The following is a 26,910-nucleotide window of genomic DNA, read 5'->3' as shown; positions in this document are numbered from 1 at the left end:
ATGGATTGACTAAAAATCAGTCCTTTTCCTATAAGTGTTGCCATATTATAGCCCAAAAGATTTAAGTCTGAAGCAAAAGAAGGCCAGGTCTCGTGCTTGAGGATATCAATTTCACGCGCCGCCAACTAGTTTTGCGCCAACTTAGTTGGCTTTTTTTTTCAAAGGCTTGGTGGAATCTTACTGGAACACCCGGCGTTTATTAAAGATGTTGGGAGAATAGATGTCCAAAGTTTTGTAGCACAAAATGTACATTTTGATGCTTTATTTCATACAAAAAGATTCCTCACTTCAACTAGTATACGAAATTACCAGCCAAACTATGAGTTACGGCGAAAATAGCCTCGCTGGACACACGTGTGTGATTTTTACCTACGCTGTTATGGTAAAAAAATATTTGTCGTCAGAAAAAATATTTATCCAAAAACCCACTTTCAGCGTTCTCTGCTATCGCTTCAAAAACGCGCGATATCTTCAATCTCATGACATACGTGCATCCAAAGGCTATCCCGTTTTCTTAATAATAAATTCATTACATAAATATAATAATAATATAAATTTCGGACGACCACACGATAATCAATTTTTATTGGTTTTATATTGCTAACAACTCAACTAAATTTATTCATTGAATTTCGAATACCGCCCACAACAATATTTATAAATCGGGCAAAGAAAAGCCTAGTCTACAGCTGAAATGAAGATGATGAAGTATGAAAATCTTAGTCATTATTCCGGACTTTTTTTTTGTTCTGCGGGGCCAACAGCTTCTACCTACGTTTTCTTTTAATTGACGTCTTCACAATTTTCAACTGTTGAAGGTCTTTTAACACAGTGCTCGGTCTTCTATACTTTTTGGCTTCTACACTTCAATTTTGCAGTAAATTGTAATTAAGAACAATACTTAAATTTATCAATTATTTGAAAATTTGTATTGATACGTAACCGCAGCAATAGGCCACCATTACCGCAACTTTAAGTTCTTTCAATGTCTCTTCCATATTTATAAATATGTAAATTCGAATTATCCCATACTCTAATTATCATCAAATATTCGAAATTCATTCATTTAAAATTTTAGTTTCAATTATATAGTGGAACTTATAACTCGGCTTAGTATATGCACTCATTATTTCAAAGCATTGCGAAATTCGTATTAACGATACCATAATATCTAACTTTAGCTAGTTATAGTAATATATATTAATAAATTAATTATCGTTTGCATGTTTGATTAAAAAGCCCGAGGGTGGTAAAGTAGCAAACATCTAGTTGCGTACTAGGCGCTGTAATTTGATACAATAAAGCATTTGGTATTATGTTTCGTAGTTACGTTATTTTGTACCCTTTGAAAATGCTTCAATTAATTAAAAGGTGCTAGGTGAGGATTTTCTGTAGCGAAACTTTCAAAATATGTATAATAAAAAAAATATTACATTTATGAGTAGCGTACCGATACTAATCTACAGGTTGATTGAAAATAAGTGTAAAGGAAAATAAACTTTAGGTGAATGTCTTGTTGTATACAAAAAGCTTTAAAGCTTTTTTACCAATCACTGTATAAAATAATCGCTCTAAAATATGCTACAATAATTATTTTTGTATTGGAATGCGACAGAGCATTAACCTTTGACGAAGCCTGCAAAGATATAGAGTAAACAACAACTGATATAGATATGTCCGAATTTTGAAAACGCTTTCGCTTATTATATTATTATAACGTTAATTATTATTTATAACAATATTGATTTTTAGATAGAATGTAAAACACATTAATTGACAAAAACTATCAAAAGTTTCACCCCTTTTTAAGCTTTTACGACACCCATAATCAACCTGTATGAAAATAGTGACGTCATCATCACCATTCGTTTCTACTATGACACTTTAAGTCTTTAACTTTTAAGTTGATATGCTACACATGCAGAATACGGGTGAATGGAAATATGATTAACGTGTGAATTTAATATAAATAAAATAATATTAATTGTTCATAAACACTACAGATTCGCAAATTATGTTATTTTGTCATCGTCGTTTCAGCTCATAGACGCCTACTAGGCAGAGACCTTCCCTAAAGATATTTACAGGGAAACATATCATAACCGCCACGCTTTACAGACAGATTGCTGATTGCAGTGTGTCCTCCTCAAAAACAAGTTTGTGAGCAGTGGCAATCCAAATATGATATTGAATCCCGAGATGCCTCGACCTGCGATCGCAAGTCCAAATCCTCTACCGCTGTGCTATCATTGCTCTAATTATACTACTTAATTCTTTTAAAAGTAATGTAGACTCAATGTTCTGAATAACATCACATTATACTACACAAATGCGACTAACAAGCGCAGCGATGAAGAGGATAATTTGGTGGCGTGCAATTTATTTTCTGACCGTATTGTGTAAAAATAAAAGCGTGATAACGCGAGTGTCGTTGAGGGCGGAACCGTTGCGGCCATTAGGGCTAACGAGCCGCTACGCAAGGACAAAATGCCCCCCCTCCCTCATTCCCCCACAATGCCTATCGCGGCCAACGTGTATACGTTCATGCTAGAACGTATTATACTTACACTGACTTCCTTCGCAAATATTCTCTCTGTTTTCTGAGTCGCTAATGTTAATTTTTATTTGTTGATTGATAACAAAGAACATTCGGTAATTCAAGTGAACAATTTCAATGTCTTAAGTGATGACTTACGGCATTGAAACGAGGTCTCTCGGCTCAGGGCTTCATTAAATGACAAATATTTTCGTAGATCGTTTCCATCTGATCACAAGATATAATACGTCTTGTAATTAAAAGTAGTTCTTTGCTTTTTGAAAAGATCAAGTGTCAAATTTCTTGCGCATGTATACCCTTCTTTTTTACTACATATGTGTATCACCCTACTCGAAAAAAAGAATTTTGAAATTTTAATTGTGTTCACAGTCCCTCAACGCAATGGTAAGGGCTATGCTGCCAAATACCACAGAGAACAGATGGCCTCTGCGGCCTCCAGATTCATGCCTACCCACAAATTCGGCAGATGAAGTCGTTAAATTCTTCAGATGAGTTACAGGGCGCCTCTAACCGATTCTAGTGGTAGTTATAAAGCCCATGCCCAGCATTAGACGTCTAAAGACTGACACGATGGTGACGATGAAGTCTTTTTGTACCATAACACAATGAGAGACTCATGGCGTTAACCATAATTGAAAAACTCCGCATATAAAAATGCGGGTTCTTTGCTCGATGTTTTCAAATCCAATAACGTGCAAATTACGTTAGTGCTCGACTTCTAAAGACACTAGACGATACAACCACTCTGTCTACCTATTGTTTACGTTGAAATCGTTGTATAAAAATTTGAAGTTGTCCGAAATGAAAAACTGGAAAACATTTGTGGACATTGACGACACTATCTCGCCGCGTCGTACAGCCGTGGTCATTTATATTGCGGAAGTTACAAAACACCGAGTCGACCGCACGCCAGTAAATTGCACCAGGCTTATACGCATTCCGTTCTACGCTCTGTGCACGACCTGCAACAAAACATGGACACCGGGGTCGTTATCTTCCTCTCAAAGGGATTGTTTTAACATTTTTTTTTTCAATAGTCATCAAGTAATTAAGTTGATAGTAACTTATATACATAGAATTTTTGTCTACATTTTTAACAATCTAAAAGCTCTATTAACATTATTGGCAAAAAACTATTACATTTTCTATAATATATGCAAAAGTACCAGGAGAAGACACCTTGTAAAACGTACTCTGGCGTCTTCAAAAATGCAGCGTGAACATTGGAAGACCTGAAAATTATTAACCAAGACACAATGTAAATTTAACAAGAGAAAAACTTAACAACGTGAGTAAAAAAAACAATTCAGACAGTTTATAGACAATTCAAATAATGTATCCTAAATAAAATAAGACATTTATAATAATCACCATTTCAGCCGTAGGACATCCACAGCTAGACATATGCCTCCTCGTAGATTTCTAATAGAACCGGTTGGAAGCAGCCTGCCTGAACGACGCACGCTACGCTTGCCGATCCGTGCTTCGAGGATATGGCCGCCGACTTTATTATATCATGTTATAATACTCATTAACGTTTTGTCGTTTCAGTCAAGGCGCCCAATGATTTTAATGGGGGGATATAGCATAATCGCCATACTTGACAGGTGGTTAGGGGATCGCAGTGTGGTGTTATGGTACGCAAAGGATGCTACTGACCTTCCTTTAGAAACTTGTTTGCGGGTAGTGACAATCCTATATGCATAAAGTCTGAATAATATAAGTTTTATCTCAGGAATCGAACCCGTGACCCACGATCACAAGTGTCTACCCTCTACTGTAGGGTTAACATTCATGTTATTCTGTGGTTATTCTACGTATTTTTCTCGTCATCTATCAGTTACATTACTCGTGGCGGTAGCGACTGAAACATCGGTCGCGTTGTAATGAAGATAGATTCGTCCGCCTTCCCGTTTTTATATCGCTCGAGATGCCAGTCCCTTACGAGAAAAGATTTCAACGACAAAATTTAATAAAAATAAATTCTTTGTTATGTAGAACAGAATAATTTTTAACGAATCAAGAGGCAGTGTGATATTTAGAAATTTTAAGTCCACTCGAACGGTGCATCGAATATTATATTTATTGAAAAGCTAACATTAACAAGCTAAAATAGGGGTGACTGAAGGTTCCACCTCGCCGGCGCCTTGGTACAGATTTTATTTTTTGGCATTTACATCGCCACGTAGTTAGCCGATGACCTGGTGTTTTTATTTTATGTATTTTACGGAAACTTGCTACTTACTACTACTAACTAAGTTTAACATTATTTAATAAGCACATAAAATAACATTTGCATTTTATGTCAACAAAATTATGCTGCTAGCCAATACAGGCCTTGTGCAGCTTAATAGATAATGAGCCTGCCTTGAATTTACATTTCGTTATCTTTAACCGTTGCTCTAAAAGTCGTAAGAAATTATGTTTCGATGTTATAAAGATTACCTAAAATTGTAAATAAAATACTCGAATATGTAGATATAGTCCATTAATAAAATAATTATTACAGTTCTCGGATATTAAAACGATTAAAAATATGCTATTATTCTTATATCGAATTGCGCATATTATTAATACGAGAGATTATCGAAATTGATGCAACCGCCACTCTATTGTGAGCAAGAAAAATGCTTTAAATATATTTTTACTTATTTATTTTATTTAATATTCTTTATTATAGACGTTCGGATACATGTAAATAATTTCATAATAATAAACATAAAGATAAATAAAATGCATACATAGGTATATAGCATATATACTTATAATAAATAAGGTATTAAACATGTAAACGTAATACAAAAATAAATAAAAACATCAAACTGACTTGGATCGCACTTGCTTCAGAAAGAATAAAGAAACAGAGAAAGAAAAAGACATGAATTATGGGATAAATAATCATAGCTCTAGTAAATAGTTATGTACTATTTACTTAAAACAGGTAGTGACTTAGCACGTCTTATATTCAGCAGTAAATCATTCCACGATCGAGCGGCCTGTGTGGTAAAAGATTTATGTTACATGTTGACATGCAGTTTTATCGAAATGGGTTGAAAATAGACCTAAGATGCGCAAAAATTTTGTATTCAAAAATTCTTGTTAAAAATACCTACATTGTTATGATTCAGAAAATTTGCCTCGAGAAACTGCTATAATGTTGTTACTTACACAATAGTCTCCCATTATATATTATACCAACTATGTTTAAAGCCTTGAACCACATTGTCGCACATACGACTGTAAAATCGAACGCACGTAAATCACTCTCGCAATAAGTTTAAACGGCGGTCGCAAAGAAAGGCCTACAAAAGATACAAAATAGATAGAAGTACACTACATAATTTAAAAAAAATGTATCACGTCTCTAATAGATTCATCTATCTATGGAGTTTAATGAAATTGTTCATCTTTTTGAACAACGCAATATTAAAAATAACATTAATTGAACCGAAATAATAGACGATTAGACCTGTATAGAAATTTTTACCATATCAATGTTAGTTGTTTATCATATATGTCATCATCATTACAGCTATAGGATGTCCATAGCTAGGTATATACATAGGTCTCCCTCGCAAATTTCCGATTAGATTGATTGAACGCGGCCTTTATCCGACGATTGTTTAGGTCTTACTTTGCGCTTGTCGGTCGTTGGTCTCCACTCTATAACCTAAAGGCATCAGGAGCTATCTGTTCTGCGCGCTATGTGACCTGTTCTTCAACTTCAGCTTGCTTAATAACAATATGATAATTATAAGATAATGCCTTCTGTAATAAGTCCATCTTTATACGTAATATAAAAATTATAAAATAAACAAATAAACAAGAATGACATAACATAAATGGCATTCTAACATTTAATAAAGAAGCTTGTTCTTTCCTAGTATCAGTAAAAAGAGCGTAATTCTTAAGTGAAGTTGTATAGGCACTTCCGGGTAAAGTTTAAGTGGGCCGTCACTCGAAGCAACTGCACTTATTTCCCTGACCTACAAATTCAGTTAAATTAATATCCGGTAGTCAGTCTGCGACCATTATAAGGAAGCTGCAGAGTCGTGTTCGATCCAATTTGTTGCATGCACCTCTGTCCGCCGACCGACTGGGTAATTCAGGCTCACACGCAAGACCTCATTATTATTACTTTTAAGTGTACTTTAAATAAGTTATCTCTATATCTCTAGTAAATTATTGTACATCATTTTCATTATAATGTTATAATAACCCTTTCATGTTCAAATTTAAAATGACCTTTATTAATTAGACGCAAAAATTATTACCGTAGGAAAGCTGTCTCATATACACTTACGTATTATTTTAGTAGTGTTATAATAACTATATATATCTAGTGCCAAGTTAGATCAAACTGTACTATGATAGTATTTATAAGAGCATAGTTTGATTTACGCTTTCATTATTTTCATTTTTTCTTTTGTCTGTTTTTATACCTATCCTCATCTATCTTAAAATTCTTAGAAACTACCATTTTTGTGGGTACATGCTGATATAGATAATTATAAGGGAAAGCCTGTTATCAACTTACTTCGATCTATAACCAATCACTTTATATACACAAATTCCTCATATACATAAATTGTACAGGAAAATGAACAGGAAACCCGTATTATACAGGAAAAATTAATTTACGTCGATTATTCCGCCAGTGAATCACAAAATAAATTTAGTACATTATTATTTCTACAATCGAACCCAAAACATTATATCAAAAACATATACAATTTATTTCAATTGAAGCTGTCTATTGCATTTAGAAATTGCATTAAAATCCAAACAAATTCAAAAGCTCGAAAAGAATTGTATAGAAAGAAATAAATGCGATCAGAAAGTATACCGCAGATATAATAATACCTAGTAACTTATCTCCGTTATCAATCGGGGCTGTGGATTGAAAACTTGTGTAAGCCGAAGATCCTGCCTGAGACAAGTTTCCCGGGTGGGTTTTTTTTGCCTCCGTGATAAGTTCGTTTTGCTGACAGATTATATCGCTCTTTCAACTGGGGATCTGTGAAGCCGAGACGTATCTCCTTTTGTGGATTATGAAAATACATTTGTATTTTTAACTACGAAATCTCCTTTAGTTAAAAAAGTTAAAAATATTGTATTATTTATTAAATAATTTGAATCAAATTGTTTATTTATTTTTTACTCGTACCAACATTATGCTACGAAAAGAGTTTGGATTAACAATTTTTAACCAAAAACCTAACATATAAAATGATATGTCAAACCATTTTAAAAAAAAGGTTAACGACGCGCGTAGTTTTTCACCTTTTGACCTAATTCATGACTGTTTATTCTTTGAATGCTCTATTCTATTCCGTTACCACGAAAATTAGAAATACTTTTATTTTACTATTAAAAAGCTAAGACTCAGTTTATGACCAGTATAAAAAAATGATACGTGTACCATTCGTGTAATTGAAGTCATCTATATCCTTGAGAGCATTTTTGTTATGAACATTGACTGTACCTTTCCTCTTTTTTAATTCTAAAATAGCCAATTTGTTTATACTAGATACGTTTATATTTATATTGACTAGTGACTCCAAAGACTAAAGCGTCGGACTATAATTTTACCGCACTAATAGGACAACTCACCGACCATTTTGAGTACTTTGCGATAGTAGACATAATTTGAATCTAAACAGTTTAGATTCTTATTAACGATTTACATATCACGAGTGTCACTGTAATTTATGTTAATGCGTTTAAAATTTCAGCGCTAACAATAAAGTAGCAAGACATTAAGTCATTGACAATAACGACCCACGTTACTGAACCAATGACTCCTGTGGGATGCCGATGGAAGCGCTGCCGAGATAAAGTAAAAGCGGCCGACAATGGTGCAGATATTTTACTGAGTGTTTTACATACACAGAATGAATATAGGTGTTAAATATTTAAAGAGGTGAATGTATAACTCATTTGCTGTCAATTAATGGATGGTATACCCTATCTAAAAAGCAAATAGTTTAAAAAGTAATACATAAAGTAATTAAAATATGGTAAGAAATATCGTGTTCGAAATTCGGATTTACACAAATTAAAATTAATTATTATAACACTTGGTACTACCAGAATTAATGAGCCTGTCGCTTTCCAATAGAAAAAAAATAATTCAACGTAACATTTTTCAAAGTGATCGCAACTAAATTCGTTTAAAGCCTTTTCCTAAAAAATGAGCTATACATTCACTCCAAAAGCTTTTACTGCTACATACAACTAATCACCCTGGCGAGTAAATGTTTTTTTTTTTATAATTTGGTATTAACTCCATGTATTTGAATACATTTTGAAAACGTGTAATACTGGGATAGTAGATTGTTCACTAAGTTGAACCGACACTTCGTGTTTTAAATTCACGTTCAGTTATAATACAATCAGCGTGTGCAGCGACATGTCAAATCGAATTAATCTTATATAGAATCATTGGTTATACGTTTAACCCTTCTTTGCATGATTTTAACTATTTTTTTAAAATAAATCAGGGTGATGTAATTAATGCTCTAGATTAAAGGAAAAATATTAAAAAAAATCCTAGTGTGAATAAAAATATGTATTATGTAAAAAACAATATGATGGAAATTTACATCATCATGCAGTTTCACATATTTAGCCCGGTACTAAATAAATAAAAAAAGTTGTTTACTTAGTCTTCTTTATTCTTAGTGATAATTCAAAAAACAATAATTATTTTATTTAAGCTCCAATTGACGCCACATTTATTACACGAAATTGTAGAATAGCCTTTACATTTGGGAAATTTGCACCGGGGTGACCCACCTACTTTTGGTCAATGTTCAGCACCATCTTTTCTTATGTCTTTTGGAGGTGGTGGAGCTGGAGAAGTTTTTCTTTTTTTGATTGTAATTCTTCTTCTAGTACACTGGTACCAGGACGCCCTCTTTTAGCTGCTTTGGTGGTTCCTTTGTTGCATAACACAAAGGACAATTCATTTCTGAATTGGCCCATTGTAAGCAGACTCTTTTTAGGTTCATCACTTTCTTGAGCATTTTTTTTTAAAAACAATCCAAGAGTTTATAATAGCAAGATTAAATAGATGAAAAAAATACGCAAATACCACTTTTTAGACCCCATTTTTATATGATATCTGCCCAAAAAGCTATCCATGAGATCTACTCCTCCCATATGTTTATTGTATTCTTGGACAATAAACGGACAAGTAATATCAGTATGTATACCAGTACGATCTTGTGCTAGGAAATTTGATTACTGGCATGTATAATAATATACCAAAGAACTTATACAAATCATATTCTGTAAATGATATAGATGAACTGGGATTACTCTGTTTTTTATATAAATTTGTCTCCTTTAGTAATGTTTTGATAAAATCTTCTGTGATAAAATGGTTAAAACATTGATATGGAGTTTCTAGGTGTGATAGACCACCTGAAGCAGCAGAACTCCCCAAGAAAGTAATTTTATCTGTGTCACACACCAGATTCCTTTTTTTCCAAATCAAGTTTCTTTTGTCAAATGGAAAACTGGATGAAGACTGCAAATTAGATGAATTTGATGTGTGAGAGGGTTCTTGATCGTCTGGTTTTACAAGAGGAGGTTCAACGTCAGCAGTTTCATCCACATCGTCATCATCATTCTCCTCCTGCAACACTTATAATTTCACCAGCATCATGGTTTTCATCATCGGAATCTTGGTCATTAAGACCATCTTCTGAGAGCCAACCGCCTTATAACTTACAAAGATAATCTGCAATATCTCTTTCATTCAAGTTTCCCCAAAAAATAACATAAAATAAACATTTACAAAAAAAATTCCCATACATTACAAGTGAAGTTACTGCATAGTGATGTAAATTTCTATCACAACGTTTTGAGAAATTCATTTATAGTGTTTTGATATAAATTGTACATAAAATAACAAAAACATGAAAACAAACCTTTTTTCCACTCATTTTCATTTTTTATTGTATTTTATATCTCCGTTTATTTCCATAAAACAATTTAAAATCTCGCTCCTTTCTTCCAGTCTCAACAAATAGCAGCATAACAAGTTCTAGGTCTAGTAATTCACAGTGACCTTTGCTATTTTTCGACAACCGCGTTTTGTTGTACGCAATAGTCGCTTAAAAAGTTGCGAGCAACAACAAATTTACGTTACAAGGGTTTTGAGTATCTTTTTTTGTTGACTAAATGTTATGATGGAAATTTCCATCACCATGCAAAGAAGGGTTAAACGCTTTAAATCGGTTAATGTATAGTTTATTTGTTAGTAAAAAAAACCTTAAAGATATTATCAATTTTTAATCAATCTGTGTTAAGCGATCACTCTGTAATATGAAATAATCTAATTGCAGTGCCAATAACTTAGTGAAACGTCTGCAGGAACACATAGTAAACAATAGTTAATTTTAATATGTATTGTAGTAAAACGAATTATGAAAAGTTTCTCTAGTTATTTTATTATTACGTTGTTATTATCTCTGAAAGCATTGATTTGTAATAGGATGCACCATACATCATTTCACGTGATCCGGGTCGTATGAACATACTTGTCTGTGATATTTTTTGAGGTCCGGTAATAAAATTATTAATTACTTGGTTACAATGTTTTTAAAATTTATTATAAAGGAACATTGCGGTTACTAAATAAGTAAAGGCAATAAAGACTCGCAACCAATTAGATTTTTAATGTCTCCACGGAGAGCGATTAGCGGAAACATGCCTGACTTTATCCGTTTTTGTATCGCTTTACTTCGAAAGATGGTGTCGTTTAATTTTAAATTGTATTTTATGGTAATTAAGACAAATTCACTGCGCAACGAAAACAATCCCATTACATCCGGAGAGCCAATTAATTTTATGTGACAATTACAAAATAAATAAAATAAAATGCTACATGCAAAGTACTCCTTTAATGAATAGTACTTTGTTTTTTTTTTCGCAAACTACTAGGCATATTTTAAGTGATTAAATTTTTTTGGAAAAAGAAGTTGAAAAAGAATTATCCAACAGAACATTTTTTATACATTTTTTGTATGGATGTAAGAAAACTTTAAGGATTATTATGAATTGGAATGATAATAAATCGTTACTTATTCCTTTTGTTTTGATTTTCTCCGGGAAAAAAAGCCTGGTTGTAATCGATAGTTTTTTTTTTATGTTTATTCAGTTCTTTCATTGTTTTATATTATAACTTTAGTTTTGGCATTATTAAATTTTTTTAAATCAAATTTACATGTTTTATTACTTCTTATTCTGGAAACTAACCAAATCTTTCATCAATTTTACAAAAAATATTAAATGAAACTATGTATTTACAGAATTTTATTAAATATTTTTGTGGTAATAATTTATGTATAACCATATGGTTATATTATCTGTGTAATACTTAGAAACGATCATTGTAACATAAATACCATATACAAATGCACAACTGTAGATCAAAACTGCTCGAAGCTCTGCAATAAATAATATCCTTATTTATTTTCCATCATACCTTGTAAAAATCTCAAAAACCTTATTCACGCCGCTAACATTTTCAGTACACTTAAGCGAGCACGTCAAGTGAAGCTTAAAAGAGTTACGGTTTGACGATTCTGCCATTTAGGGAACGAGTTAAGAAATTGTCGATTTATTTTTATAATAAGATCATATTTCTAAAAGGACAAAACAGAATAACAAGAATATACGTCTGAATTTTCATACGCTACGTATCTACACATCGATTGATGACAAACAGATATTAATATATTTCCACGTAGCAACGTAAGGAATATTTATACTCGTACATATATCTATATCACCATTTCAACGCACAACACACACATAGGATGTCCACTACAGCAAATAGGCTTTCCTCATAGATTTATAATTGGACCAGTTGGATGCGGCTTGCATCTAGAATCTTCTGATAACCTTAATAAGGTCCAACTTGTCGGTGGAAGTCTTACCCTGCCCTTTCCGGTGTGTGGTCTCAAATTCAGAACTTTACATGTACAGATAAAATATCTCAGGTCTTCTTACTATTGTATCCTGATCAATTATTTTTTCCCTAAAGTACATGATAAACTAATTCTAAAGCATGTGATTTTAATGATTCACTAAGTTGAGATTTTTTTTTATTTTATATATACTTAGTCCAAAAATTCTCGTGGTAAAGTAAAACATTACAATGAATTTGAAAAAACCCTTGATAATATTTGATACTTTCGTTTATACTGACAAATTAAACTGAGGTTATAACAAAAAACCTTAATCAAAAATGAGCAAATATATTATTTCTGCACAACAACGAATAATGTATATGTACGGCTCAAGTAGCGTTCTTTATTCAAAAAAATTCTACGTGTTACGTGACTGGGAAATGAATGAGCCATACACGATGATATGTAAACGTTCCGTCGGGTGCCGTATGTGTGCTTATGTATCAACAAATGTTGGCCCAACATGACCTGAAAACGAAGCTAGGTTGCCTGCTTTAAGAGCACTTCCGTCATTGTTGCCTCCGTATATGCCAGCGGTCCGTACACCCGGATGGATAACAACGTTCCAAGGATATTTAGCTGCTACCCACTCGAGATGAAACAGAGTGCAGTTGTGCGTAAAACGGTATTATTAACCTACGTCGTTATACAGGTTAATCGGTTCTGGGTATAAAGCTTTAACAGTATGAATATATAACTTATTCCTGTCAATTAATGTATGGTACCCCTATCAATGTATATATAAAGTTTCATAAACAATTAATATTATAATGATTAAGTCGTAAGAAAAAGCGTTTTCAAAATTCGGATTACAACGTATTAAATATTTATTAAATACTGTTTATCCCTGCAGACTTTGTACTGCTAGGACTTATGTACATTCATGTCAAGCTCGTGAAAAACACCTTAGGTTTATATGTAAGTGTATACTAACATGTCTATAAATATATGAGTAACTGTGAAAAAAATATTTTTGAACATTTTACAACAACAATTTTATAAATAACAACTTTTATAGAAATACAATCTGAACGATTAGACTTATATGCAATTTTAAAATTTTTCAAACGGTACAGGCGTAATGCTTAAAATAAAGTCGCAAATGAAATGAAATTTTTCATTATTATACAATATATTATTGTTCTCAGGTTTTAATTTTGTTAATTGTCAACATTCACACAAAATTAAGAAAACTTTTGTTTACTTACGTCTTGTCGTCTTATTCCAAAATATACGCTATTTTATGGCCTCTCCAGAAGAGACCACGGATCGGCAAGCAAACCGTAAGACTTTCCACCTACATGCTGCATGCAAGCCACGCCCAACCGGTCCTTTTATGTGAGAGGCCTATGTCCAACATTTATTAATTATTAATTCATTCCTCCGACCACCAACTGCAGGTTACACCTAATACAAGAGAGTAGGAAATTTAATTACTAAATATTGAATATAATTAACTAACATTTTCCTACATTCTATAAGGTATTACTAAGTAAAATATAAGCAGCTTCTGTGAACTCCGTCAATGAGCATGAAATCAATCTGGACGGACACCACATTGAGCACAGTCTGTTCCTCAGCGGGGCGTGCTGCAGTAAGTTAGTGAACTGATGACGACAATGAAGCTATGTTTAAGATTTTAGGTTCGAAATTCAAAAAAAATATGCCAGTCTTTAATTCCGTCCTCTTTGTTGTTACCACATAATATATTGGCTAAAATTAATGACACTTATTCAAAATTATTTTATTAATGTAAAAAATTCATTTCAACTCAATGTATAATTTAATTCTAGAAAAATATATACTAAAGAAAAAGATGATAAAAGATGCAGTCTGACTGCAGATACACATGGTTAAGGATTTTTTAACATACAAAATTTAATACATTGCAGTACCAGCATTTCTATTATTCTTACATTTACTCATACTAATTATTTTTATATATTAAATTTATTCTTGTCACAGCGACAGCTGTTTTATAACAGCTGCTGCAACAACGAAAGGACTTTTGAATCAAGGAGCTGTAAACATTTTTCGCCACCAAATAAATATCTATTTAGAAATTAAGGTATTCTAACAAAAAAATTTATACTATCTACTAATACATAAGAATTACCTCGATGATTGACACAGTCGTAGCATTTTTCTTTAATAAATTGTAAAATAATCCTGCTTAATATTTTCAAAATATTATTGTTTCGTAATTGGATGCTAAAACGTTCATTAGATGCCAAATAAAGTATACCAAAGCAAGAGATTCTAACGAAACACCATTAACTTTTAATGGAATATCAAATGTTTTTCTCCGTTACGAATGATAACAAAATTGTAAAAAGATGAAAACTTCCACTTACGACTCGTAATTGATATCGCGCCTACGTAAGCTGCCGTATTCTATTTGATTTCGTAAAAAAATATCTAATTTCCTTAAAAATAACTCCTGACATCAACTATTGGCAAGATTGAATTTTAATAAAAATCCTTATGACGTTATGAGATAGATTTACAAATGATAAAAACAAAAAACATTAAAATTAATGTGATAAAAATTAATGAAGCCGGTAGAATCAGCCTGGGTAGGCCTTTCATCAGAACGTCGACATGATCTCTGTTTGCGAGCAGCGCAAGACCGAGAGAGCCTTGCTTGGTCTCTATAGGCTGATACGAAGATGATATGTACAATTAAATAATTTCTTCAAAATTGATATTAGATCAGAAATCTTCACAAGGTTAAGTTTTTATTTATAATATTTAATCGTCTCGTAATTTTGTTTCAGGAGTCGACGACACACATAAATTTCTCGGAAACGAAACTCACACGGATTTCTTCAGATTATTACTACGAGATGGAAACTATCTGTTGGTTGGCAGCAGGTAAGGATACCTTTCAATGTTTTTACTTAAAACTTTGTCGATGCATAGAAATTTTAGTAAAATTTAAAATAAAGTTTCGGGTTTAAGTAGAATTCACTTTAATAATTTTACATTTATGATTTAACATGTACTAAAAACGTGACGAAATTTATTTATTTTTTAAATTAAAAGGCATAAAGCTCGCAAAAATTTTCAAAGTAACACTTATTTCGTTTAAAAAGAACCCCAAGTTGTACATTCAAATGAGATACTTACTTATTTGTTTTTCCCAACTCCGCTCCAATTCGTAGAAAAGTTTAGGTAGCTCTAACCGCAACGTCTGAAGCGGGAAGAACGTGCTGTATCTACTAAGACCGCAAAGCTAACACGGATGCACCTGCTCTGTCCCTTTCCTCCCCACTAGGTAGCTCAATAGCGCCATTCCATTTGCATTTGTAAAGATTTTTGGCTTGTGTTTGGATGGAGGAAAGACGACTTGAAAATACCACACGCGCTCGACGGCCTTCAGTCGCCATTTTATAACGCCTTGGTGATGAGGTTTTAGCAATCGTTTTTATCGAAACTGTAACTTTCTTATCTAACTTAACGCTTCGAATTTTTATGACACGCATTTGTATCTCTTGATTATGTGTATTAAACATAATGTTCTAGTTTACTTATTAATTTCCTTGTGTGTTTTTTTTAAGACAGTGTAACAAATTTCACGTAAGAAAAGGACCAATATTTAGCCACTTCCGCACATGCAGTGGTAGTCGTGCAATGAAATTAAATTTCACGCAAAATAATTATTACAGTTGATAGACGCCCACTGCTAGGCTTAGGGCATATAGGCCTCCCTTAAAGATGGCCAAAGTGTTCGGCTATGCGCTGCGCGCATCCAACCACATTCCCCAACCATGACTATATTTTTAAGAATATGGAAATATTTGAAACTTCATTTTTGTGTTCTCTTATTATAACACAATACAATTTTTTTCACTGAGTAATGTAACCCAGCGGTACAAGACTGAGACTAGCGATAGTAGGCTGCGAGTACGTTTTCCGGGATACTTTCGTAGATATTTCACACTTGTGCATTAATTATATAAGATTGCCACTGCTTACAAGCAAGTTTTCAGATGGGTAACAGCGTCCTTTGCTTACCATAATACCACACTGCGATCGCCAAACCGCCTGCCAAGCATTGCGATTATGGTAAATCCCCCAAAAGATTTCTTAGGGGGAGGCCTGTGCCTTGCAGTAGGTATCTTTAGACTGAAATGACGACGACGATTTGAAATTTATAAAACACGTCCACCATAAAGTGTCGTAATGTTTTATCTTTTTAAACGGTTTTATTTAGTTCGACCCGTACGGAATTGATTTGTTTGGGTCAAAATTAGAAATTTAAATTTAAGCACCTTCCCGTTGTCATATTGATCTGAAATTTGGTGCACACATTAAATTTAGATGACAATACAATATAATAAAATCAAAAACATTATAAATCTAAGATGGCCGCCGATACAAAATGGCGGATTACATATTTTTCCTCAACCCCCTCAATATGGGTATCAAATGAAAGGGCTACACTAGTAAAACACGATGATTATGTCAAAATTTAAAATTCAAGATGGACGCCGTTCCAATATAGCGGACTAGGTACATATTTTTCCACAACCACCACAATATGGGTATCAAAAAACCGTTTAACTTAAAAGTTTTTTAAATGTATTTATATCTAGTAAATTTAAACTGATTTAGTAATTTTAAACATGTTTGTAGTATAAAATTGCGAGTAAAAAAAAAGTTTATCGACTCGATACATGCAGGTGGCAGGACAACACTAGCATGCAGAGGCTTGCCGTGACACTTGCACGTTCGGTGCGCTGCGGAATGAACACTTATTTATATGCCCCGAATTTACTTCATGTTAATCTAGGTTTGCGATGCATATTTCAAAATTTTACGTTACAGCGGAACTATCAGAATGGTCAAGTATGATGTGTAAAATACAACATATTTCAACGAACATAATATATAAAATGTGCATATTACAGTACGTTCAAATTTCAGAACTTACCTGGTTTTAAAAATAGAATAAGGATCATAAAATACAAATGTGATGATTACTCATCATTAGTTTAAATGGTCTTGAGATATACCGGATTCATCATGACATTTTATCATCATCATCTTTATTTCAGCCGACAGACTCACCATAAACCACAGGCCTGACCCAAGGATCACTACGGTGACTGGTCTTACGCTATCTGCCTCTAGCGACTTTCCGCCACCTGAACGCGGCCATAACTGCGTCTACGAGTTTATATAATTTACGAAAAATAGACGCGGCCCTTGTGCTTTGGCTACACTCATACTACCGTACTGCTATTCAATCAACGAGTTATGAAGAAAGCTATGTTCGGGATTTATCTTCAAGATTGAATCAAGAATTAGGAGATCCGTAGGTGACAAATAGTAACTAAAATAATTCTGCAGATTGACAAGTTGAAATGACAGAGGGAAGGCCATTGAGCGTACAGAACAGGGCCGTTGGGGCTTTAAATTGTGAATTGAACCACAGGACGGGTAAGCGCAGCATTGAACGACCTTATTAAATTCATCGTAAGATGCTGAGTGACAGCGGAAAAAATGATGATGATGAAATCAATATTGATAAATGTAATTATTACACATTAAGGCATAAAATATAAAGCAACAAAATGTAATTGATTGTTCACTAATGAAAGTACCCATAAAAACCACAAACAAGACCATAACAAGTAAATACAAATTGAACAATATTGAATGAAAGCCGAATGGCAAGAGTAATTTGAAATATTCATTCGTTCTCGCAAAGTTTACATTTCTTTCAAAACCGAATTTACATGACAATGATCACGCCATCGTCCGGTGAAATTCTCGATGCATTCAGTCAGGGATTTGTTAACAGGAGTAAAATGGTTAAAAAAAACCCGGCGTAAGCTTCTCGTCATAAACGGGTGGTTCTTAACATGGAGGACAGCTTAGTGTCACTTCTATTTGCTTGTGTTATAAACCATTGCCAATCGAACATCGTCTTTTCTAGACTTTCAGATATTATTTAAAAACTTTTGAATAAGTTTTTCAACAACGTATTTTCAACGTATTATTCTTTCTTTTGTGTTGTAATTTGTTTATATTAAAAGTTTTACCTACTTACATAGATTTATATAATAAAGCGAAGATTAATACTTAAATACTTCATAATTGAATACTTTAACAATTTTCTATTTTTAAATATTTGATGGACAAAATTTATGAACATTTTTATATCGATTTCGATTTAACCAATTTGTTTTCTTTGTACACTAAAGTATCTGTATTTCAATATATTAATATCAAATATTAAAATAAGTTATGGATCCGGAAAGCGGTCGTTAAGGGCTTATCGTGTTGGCCCTGTTGACATTTCGTGTATATTATAAGTTAGCGTTAATCTGTGGCACCCTGGTAATAACGGCCACTAAATTTTCCAAATTGTCAGATTCGCGAATGGATATTGCCGACTTAACTTAGTAAGTATATAGACTAATTTTCGTGTCCTATTTAAATGATAATTTCAAGTATGGTACTCACGTTTAACTAAAAAAAAATATTAATATACAGGATGATTAGTTACAGGTTTCAAAGCTTTAAAATGGTGAATGTGTCGCTCATTTTTTGTCAACTGATATATAAAACAATCCATACAAAAAAATCAATCGTTAACCGTTAATAAATAACTTTACACGTAAAAAGTTTTTGACATTTCATCGCTACGTAATAAATTATAGTTGTTTACTATCTGTCCCTGCAGACTTTGTAGTGCCAGAAATTATTGGCCGGTCACATTCAAATAGAAAAGATAATTGATGTCACATATTTCAGAGTATTCACTGTATACATGGATGATGGGATATATGTGTCATTTCTTCAAATCTATGCAAATGAGCTATTTTTTCACTCCTTTAAACTTTTATACCTATAACTAATCACCCGTAAATAATTTTGTATCTTATATCCAAAATTTTCTTTCATTTCTTTTCGTAAAAATAGAAAGAGATTCCTATTTATAGATTTTTAACAATTAACAATTACTTGTATCATCAAATAGTTTGTGAGTATTGTTTGACAAAAAAAATAATGATTCTTTAATTTGCTTATGCGAATTATTTGCACCGTTCATGAATAACAAATGCGCTATGAAACGTTCATTCTCACTTCCTTTGTATCATTTCCTGTTTGTTTTTCTATTACAAAACATATAATTAGAAGTATAACAAGCCAGTAACGTATAAGTGCCTCTCAGTTACTCAATCACCCCCTACATATCGCAACAATGTTATAAAAAGATAGTACGAGTATTGTAACTCATGTAATAATACGTAAGATGACGAAAATAGCATTCCATATTGTCAACGATTCATTTGCAGCCACACAGTCTATACCGTTTGGATTAAAACCTTTTTGATAAATTTAAAACGAAAAGAACAAGTCAAATGTCGATGCAAAATATAGGAAAATAAAAAGCTATCGACGCAATATTTTCGGCTGCCGCTTGACACTCGATCTATATATATAATAGCGAAATCACATACGATTCGCGAAACATTTAATTAATTTTAAGTAAATGTGATTTCGCTGAACGTTTCAGATTTAAAACGCGTCCAGCAGTAGGGACATCGACCGATCTCCCATTGCCCGTACCCAGCGACTTAACGCAACCTTAACTGTGTCATTGGTCCCGCGCTAATTGTTAAACTTTGAATATGAACACCAACACATTAGTGTTTCTACAAACAATTAGTGTATGTGGTGCAATGTTTAGAAATATTACTTTTTTGTGATAAATAAGAAACCATTAGTTATATAGACACCGTATCAAATCTAGTTATGCTGAGCTAACTGAACTTAACATATGTAATAATAGCATCAGCGGAGGTTATGCAAGACAGGAATTTACATTACAAAAACCAGTATTGCACCTTCCAATAAAAGGTCGCCACGCCATTTTATCGTTAAAAAATTATGCAGTTACAACCCCTCCAAACAGAGAAATCGTGTTTAAACTTTTAAAACCATTTTGATGCTTATCGCCTTCGTTTGATGCCGCGAATAATACAAGACATAAGACAACTCCAAAGCGTGGTAAAAAAATAACGAAGGCAATGATCACATCCATCAAGTGTAGCGAAGTGTTCCTCCGAGTGCGGTGACGCGCGCCTTGATTTCCCCTTTCCGGAGAAACGTCCCTCACCGTTCCTTACGAATGTCACACGATATCTGAGAGATACTTACTACGCTTTTATGGTTCTATCGACTTTTATACACAAAATTATTTATTTAGAAAAGCGCACAAGAAGCAGATGCATTACAATTAAGCGTTAAAACAATTTAAAATTCTTATTTAGGGATTGCAAAATACTTATCATTTAATTGATAATAACAGCAAATAAATGAGAAAGTAGCTTAAGTTCTATTATTTTTGCACACAACTTTATTATGTTTATGAATAAATAGATAAAGTAATATATGCGGGATCCTCTAGGTAAAAACAATCGAATTTACTTATAAAACTTTTATTAATACAACTGGTAAACAAGTCCTACTCCTAATTTCCACAATAACCGTCATCTCTTAAAATTTACCAGATTTTTTTTAACTTTTCGCTAGCCGGTACACGTGGCGTGGTTAGGCCGTCCACTAATAGCACATACAGCATAATCAAGTTCGAGGGCAGTCACGGTATGCAAGTAGGGCAAGACCGGTTGAGGCAAGTTTTGAGAGGGGCCTATGCCAATAAATAATTATAAAAAATAGTAATTACTACTGAAAATATTAAGAAAACATTGTACTTAATTCTTTTTGCTACGCCGCTCTTGTCTTATGATTTCTCTAACTACAGCGTCATTAAATATATTTTACACTTATTTTCGTTAGTAACAAATAAGTTGCTATCAATATTCGAGAAGAACGAATTATTTAAATATTATCCAAGAGGTTCTTTTGATTACATACTACTAGAACGGAAGTTGCTGTTTGAGGCTTTCCCGTAGAAAGTTAGAACGGAGCGTCTATTTGTTGTGGCCTAAACAAATAAACTAGTGCCAGGGAAAACAGATCAGTTAACTTGCTATGTGTGTAAGTACGCCACCTCAGAGGAACGAGGCCATGTTACAAATTGCGGTTGCCTTTGAGTAAACAATAACTGAATATTTAAGATGGAAAACTAAATTATTTGTCAACTTTGATGACAAACAAGAATTGCTGTGAACTTTGATTGAACAAAAATTAAATTATTTACATTAAATAAGACGAAGTTTTTGAGCTCAATTAACAAGACTGAATTAAAAGTCACTATGTATGTGGTTATAGGAGTAAAAGCTTTCAAGGAGTGAATGTTTACCTCTTTGTCAGCAAAAACTTTTTAGCTTTTCACATCTCTTTCCAATTAGGTTATATAAAATCACTCAGAAATATGTCCCAATAATTTATTTTTGTTGTTACAACGCTTTCAGGGCAGATAGTAAAGAATAAACAATTTTAATATATAGTAACCCGAATTTTGAAAAGCTTTTTCTATTTACATTATCATGACATTATTAATTACTTCTGACTGACAAGTGATTTTTGATGTGAATGTATTTTACATTAATTGTCGGCAAATGAGCTAACACAACATAACATCTGGACTGACATATATATGACGACGAATATATATGACTTATTGAATCCGTAAAAACTGCGATATGAAACATTTATAAATTACCATTATCGCTATGAGACCGTGACATAACGAAAGAAATAAAAGTTCCACTTGTGAGATCCTTAGTGATATCATTGTTGGTTTGTAAACGGTTAAGGAGAGAGAACAGAAGCGCATCGATGGCTTGGAAATGAGACGCCGGAGAAGAATATTGCGAATATAACGAACACAACATTATTATCATCAGCCGTAGGACGTCCAGTGCTGGACACAGTACTCCCTTATTGCTTTACAATGAAATCGATTGGAAGCGTCCTGCTTTCAGCGTCTCCGATGACCTTTGCAAGGAAGTCTGTTCACTTTGTGGATTCACGTTATACTGCGCTTGCCGCTCCGTAATCTGCACTCAAGAACCTTAAAGCCACTGCCACTTTACTTGCCAATCCACTAGGCTATGTTCGTTCGGTTACCTTCATTCATCAATACCTTCCCGTTATATACTGTGTTCACATTGGTGTTCGTATTGTGTTGCTGAGATTGAAAAAAAGGGAAATAAATAAGCTTATGGTGTGTGTAAAAATTCTAAATTTGTCACGTTTGTAAATTAAAATGCTTATAACGGTGTTTCGTTTCAAACAATTTATTGGCATCAAATAAACTCTCAGATTAACCTCCACTATTTTTTGGTTGTTCTGAAAAAGTCTATCAACTAGTTATTTCTTAGTAAAAATAAAATATTAACTTACACTGTAGAAAAGGTATTCGTTCATTTTTTTAATAAATACTTCTTTCACCTACAGTAGATAAATGTTTCGTGGGCTTTATATCACGTTTCTAATATATCAGAACAGCTAATTCACGTTTCCTTGGACACGAACATATCATAAATCTCAAGCGCCATGACTTTTATAATATGAATCTAATAATAATTTTATATTGCGTGCGACATCGAGGATGTTCTGACGAACGGCCTTGAGCTGTTTTCCTTCTATACATGTTTTATTTCTTTATATTTCATATTGCTTCAGCGCTCGGTATTTTTATGCGACCCCTCGACACCATCTGTAATGCTTCTAAATTAGCTCGGGGATTTGGTTCGAGAATGTCTAGGTATAAATATTTAAAGATACAGCCATAAGGTTTCTTTTATTGCATCGTCTTTCAACCTGTGTTGTTTAAAGGATTGTTAATATTAGGATTGATTAGCTCCAACAAGATTATACTATTTTAATAAATTTTCCAATCAAATTTAAGTTTTTGTTATTAAAAAGGAATGTACTCGTATAATCAATAAACAGGTGCTATTGGAGACAGGAAATTTATGGAAGAGGCCAATGTTCAGTAGTGAACCCTCTATTTCTGAAATCATAGTTTTTAGATATTTCAGATACAGTTTCATATTATTGATTTCATATTTTATACTAGCATATCATTGTAAAAAGACGTGTGGTGTTATGGCCTTCAACAGATGACAAATTAATAAACTAGAAACTAAAATTTACTTTATCCTACCTAATAAGTTTTTTAGCGATAATTTTTTTTACCTTCCGTGGTATGGTACAAGGTATGATGAAATTTTTGTATATCTTTTTTCTTTTTAATCCTTGTAATATAAGTTTAAAACGTTTTTCGGTGCGTGTGTTTTACCATTGTACTTTTCGAACAAACAATTCACTTGTAATTTCAGTACGCATTTTTAAAATTTACAAACATTATTAAAAGAAAACAAAAGGTTCTCCAAATAAATATTTATTTGAGAAATCTATCACTGAAATTTAGTAAAATCCTGCCGCAATTAAATGAAAATTAAAAGCTCTTGTAATAAAAATACGAAAGTTGATAAATACAATGAGTTATTTCCTCGAATTCACTGCCAAAATTTTACCTAATGATGTACAATATTTATTTTAAATAAAAAGAAATGGCAAATTCTATTAAAAGAATTTCTTTGTGTAAATTTATTCGTCAGCCGTAAAGAAATGTGGTACGACGTTGCGGAGAGTATTAAAATGTTCCATTACAAAGTTAATCTCATCAAACATGTTGAATATTTCATGTTATTTGTCTAAATGTAGTAAACGTAATAGAATATTTAATATTGCATATTTTAAAAGTTTTGTGTAGACATTTTTCATAATTGAACAGACAGAATCATAGATCAATCATTATTATATATTACTAGCAATGCCTCTCCCGCTTTGTATACCTCACATAGCCTTTTATGACAATGATTTCATAAAATCCGTTCTAGGTAATTTTTAACATACCAAAAAAAAACAATCTAGTTTTATATGAGCTATTATTTGGAAATACACGTTTTTAGTAGTTTCGTAAAACTAGCTTAGCTCTGACCTGTACTTGGCGGAACGAAAATTTCTACTAAGTTGTTATGCGTTTTGGTTTTAGAGATATCATGGTGAACCAGTATATATGTGGCAATCTCTTACACAGATTGATTGATTGTTTGAAGGTATAAAAGCTTTGAAGTGAATGTATTTACAGTGAAATACTGTATAGTAAACCCTATCCAAAAATCAATGATATTAGAATGAATAAAAACAATAATGATAATGAGATAGAGCTTTTCATAATACGTGTCCGTTACAAATTTCGATAGGTACGCATTAAATTAGTTATATTTAGTTCACTATCAGTCCTTACAGACTTTATACTGTCAAAAGGTATTAACTTGCTGCATTTCGATAACAAAAATATGTTTATGCAAAAAATTTACGAGTGTATTTACTACACCTAATTCCAATCTGCATGTATATCACCTTTATAGAGAATAATTGGAAAAAAGTATATATATATATATATATATATATATATATATATATATATATATATAAAATTTTTATGTATGTATATATATATATACTTATGTATGTATATATATATACATACATTAGGCACTTTGGCAAGTATAGCTTTGATTTATATAATCATTACAATAAACAGGTATTTCGGAAATATTATCGCTACGTGGTCTTACAGCGGAAGAAGCCTATCCAATCGAATTCGGAAGAAGATAAATTAGGATAAATTTCTCAATTTATTACTGTTTCCGATTAGCTCCGATTTTGGTGGAATTGCTTATGTGGATTTTCTCTTCTGTAAAAGTAATAAAATTTTAAAATATTCTTTACGTTTTTTTTCTTTAAAGCATTATTTATTCCGGGCTCAAACTAACCCGTTAACTTTTTTGTTTTGATGATAAATTTTTAATAATCTCAAAGAAACATGACGACTTTTTTACTGTTATACCTGTGTACCTATACGTGTATAGTTGGTTTATCGTATATATATATATTCCCATTATATATTCCTATAAATTGAATATAACTTGTAAGTTGATATCGTCCACTCCGCTTGCAGGTCTAAGGCCTCTGCTCCAGAAAATAGAGACCGCAGCGGCTATCTACTCTATACGCTTTATGACTTGCCCACTGCCAATTCACTGAGCTATGTCAGCATACTTTCGTTCGTCTACGAAACTTCTCACTTACATACACTTAATGAAAATCAAAAACCCGATTCACTTTTATATTATATTAGCAGATTTTTTTATTATGACGTTAAAATAAACATTTTTATTTATATTCATACAAAATTTTGATTAACGCTTTAAGGCAGAGATTCTTTTACTCCGAAAATACGGTAAAATGCAATGGCAGTAGAAAAAATTACGCAAAAACAAGAGTTTACTCGAAGAATCTTGAGTAAAAAGAACACAAAAACCTCTTAATAACTTTCCTCCTTAATTCTTATACTTTATCATTAGAACACTGTTTTTTATTTTAGATGAACTTCTTTTACAACGAGCAAAAGTTTTAAAATCGTTTTATCAATGGACACGTTTATGATATTAATGTGCATAAAGAATATAACAAATAAAAATGAATGAAAAATTTAATAGAAAATTCTACAACGTTCTTAATTGGAATTTGCTGCAAAAATATTTACGCTGAACATCGCGAATTATGCAAACATATGGCGGTGCCGTGAGCATACATACCGGTGGACACAGATATTTGCTTACATTCTTTCCGCAACAATAAATAGGAACACCATTAAGTATCTTCTAAAATCTAGTCATCCTCTATAACGAACCTGTTCGTTAATATTGCTTATTTGTAAAAAAAAATTCTAGCGATTTCATGGTCTATGGAATATTAAGGATAAATCATCATCATTACATCAGCCTATACGCCCGCCCACTGTTAGACCTAGGGTTCCCCCAGAGTTGACCACGAAAATTGTCTACTTCGTCAGTCTGTCTAATATGGGACCTACCCATGCTGCGTCAACCGGCTTTATAACGGATAAATAAAACACCTTAATTTCCACAAATTAATATTCATACACATAACGAAAACGGTGGCGTACTAGGTAACATGTATGTCTATAAACTCAACCTTTCCGCCAAATGGCGAAGTATTTTTCATTTCCTTTTCGTTGTACCATAATTATGTTTAAATATTGTGTATCCAAAACCTTGTAAACGCGATAGTCTACATCATTTTTCAAAACAACAATAATATTATATTCGAAACAACCGAACCCTTCCCTTCACATTTCCTCGTCATTAATCAAGCCGATGTCAGAAGAAGACAACAATAGAGACCAATATGGGAGGTATTTCGGGTGTTTTAATTAAAATGTTAAGAATTTGTTTTCTGTATGCGATAGAGCGTCCAGGTTATACAAATCCGCTTTGTTTACCGTAGCCTGAGAATTCAAAGTATTGTTCAGTTCATGTTGGGCACATATATTAGTGTTAAATT

General features: G+C 32.7%; 1 protein-coding gene across 2 annotated transcripts in view; it reads left to right on the top strand.

The window, feature by feature from the left end:
* The window catches only part of Sema1a (semaphorin 1a), a 389,847-nt gene that overhangs the window by 316,664 nt on the left and 46,273 nt on the right, over positions 1–26,910 (top strand). For both annotated transcript variants that reach the window (XM_068763984.1, XM_068763983.1), the window contains exon 3: positions 15,318–15,414. In XM_068763984.1, the coding sequence (XP_068620085.1) occupies positions 15,318–15,414 (97 nt within the window). The remainder of the gene's footprint in view (positions 1–15,317; positions 15,415–26,910) is intronic.

Source organism: Battus philenor, unplaced genomic scaffold (genome assembly GCF_028537555.1).
Source record: "Battus philenor isolate CCGP_79_NKW_IND1 unplaced genomic scaffold, ilBatPhil1.0.hap1 SCAF_19, whole genome shotgun sequence".
Taxonomy (NCBI): domain Eukaryota; kingdom Metazoa; phylum Arthropoda; class Insecta; order Lepidoptera; family Papilionidae; genus Battus; species Battus philenor.
Note: the sequence above shows the minus strand (reverse complement) of the source record. Positions and strands in the feature narration are given on the sequence as shown.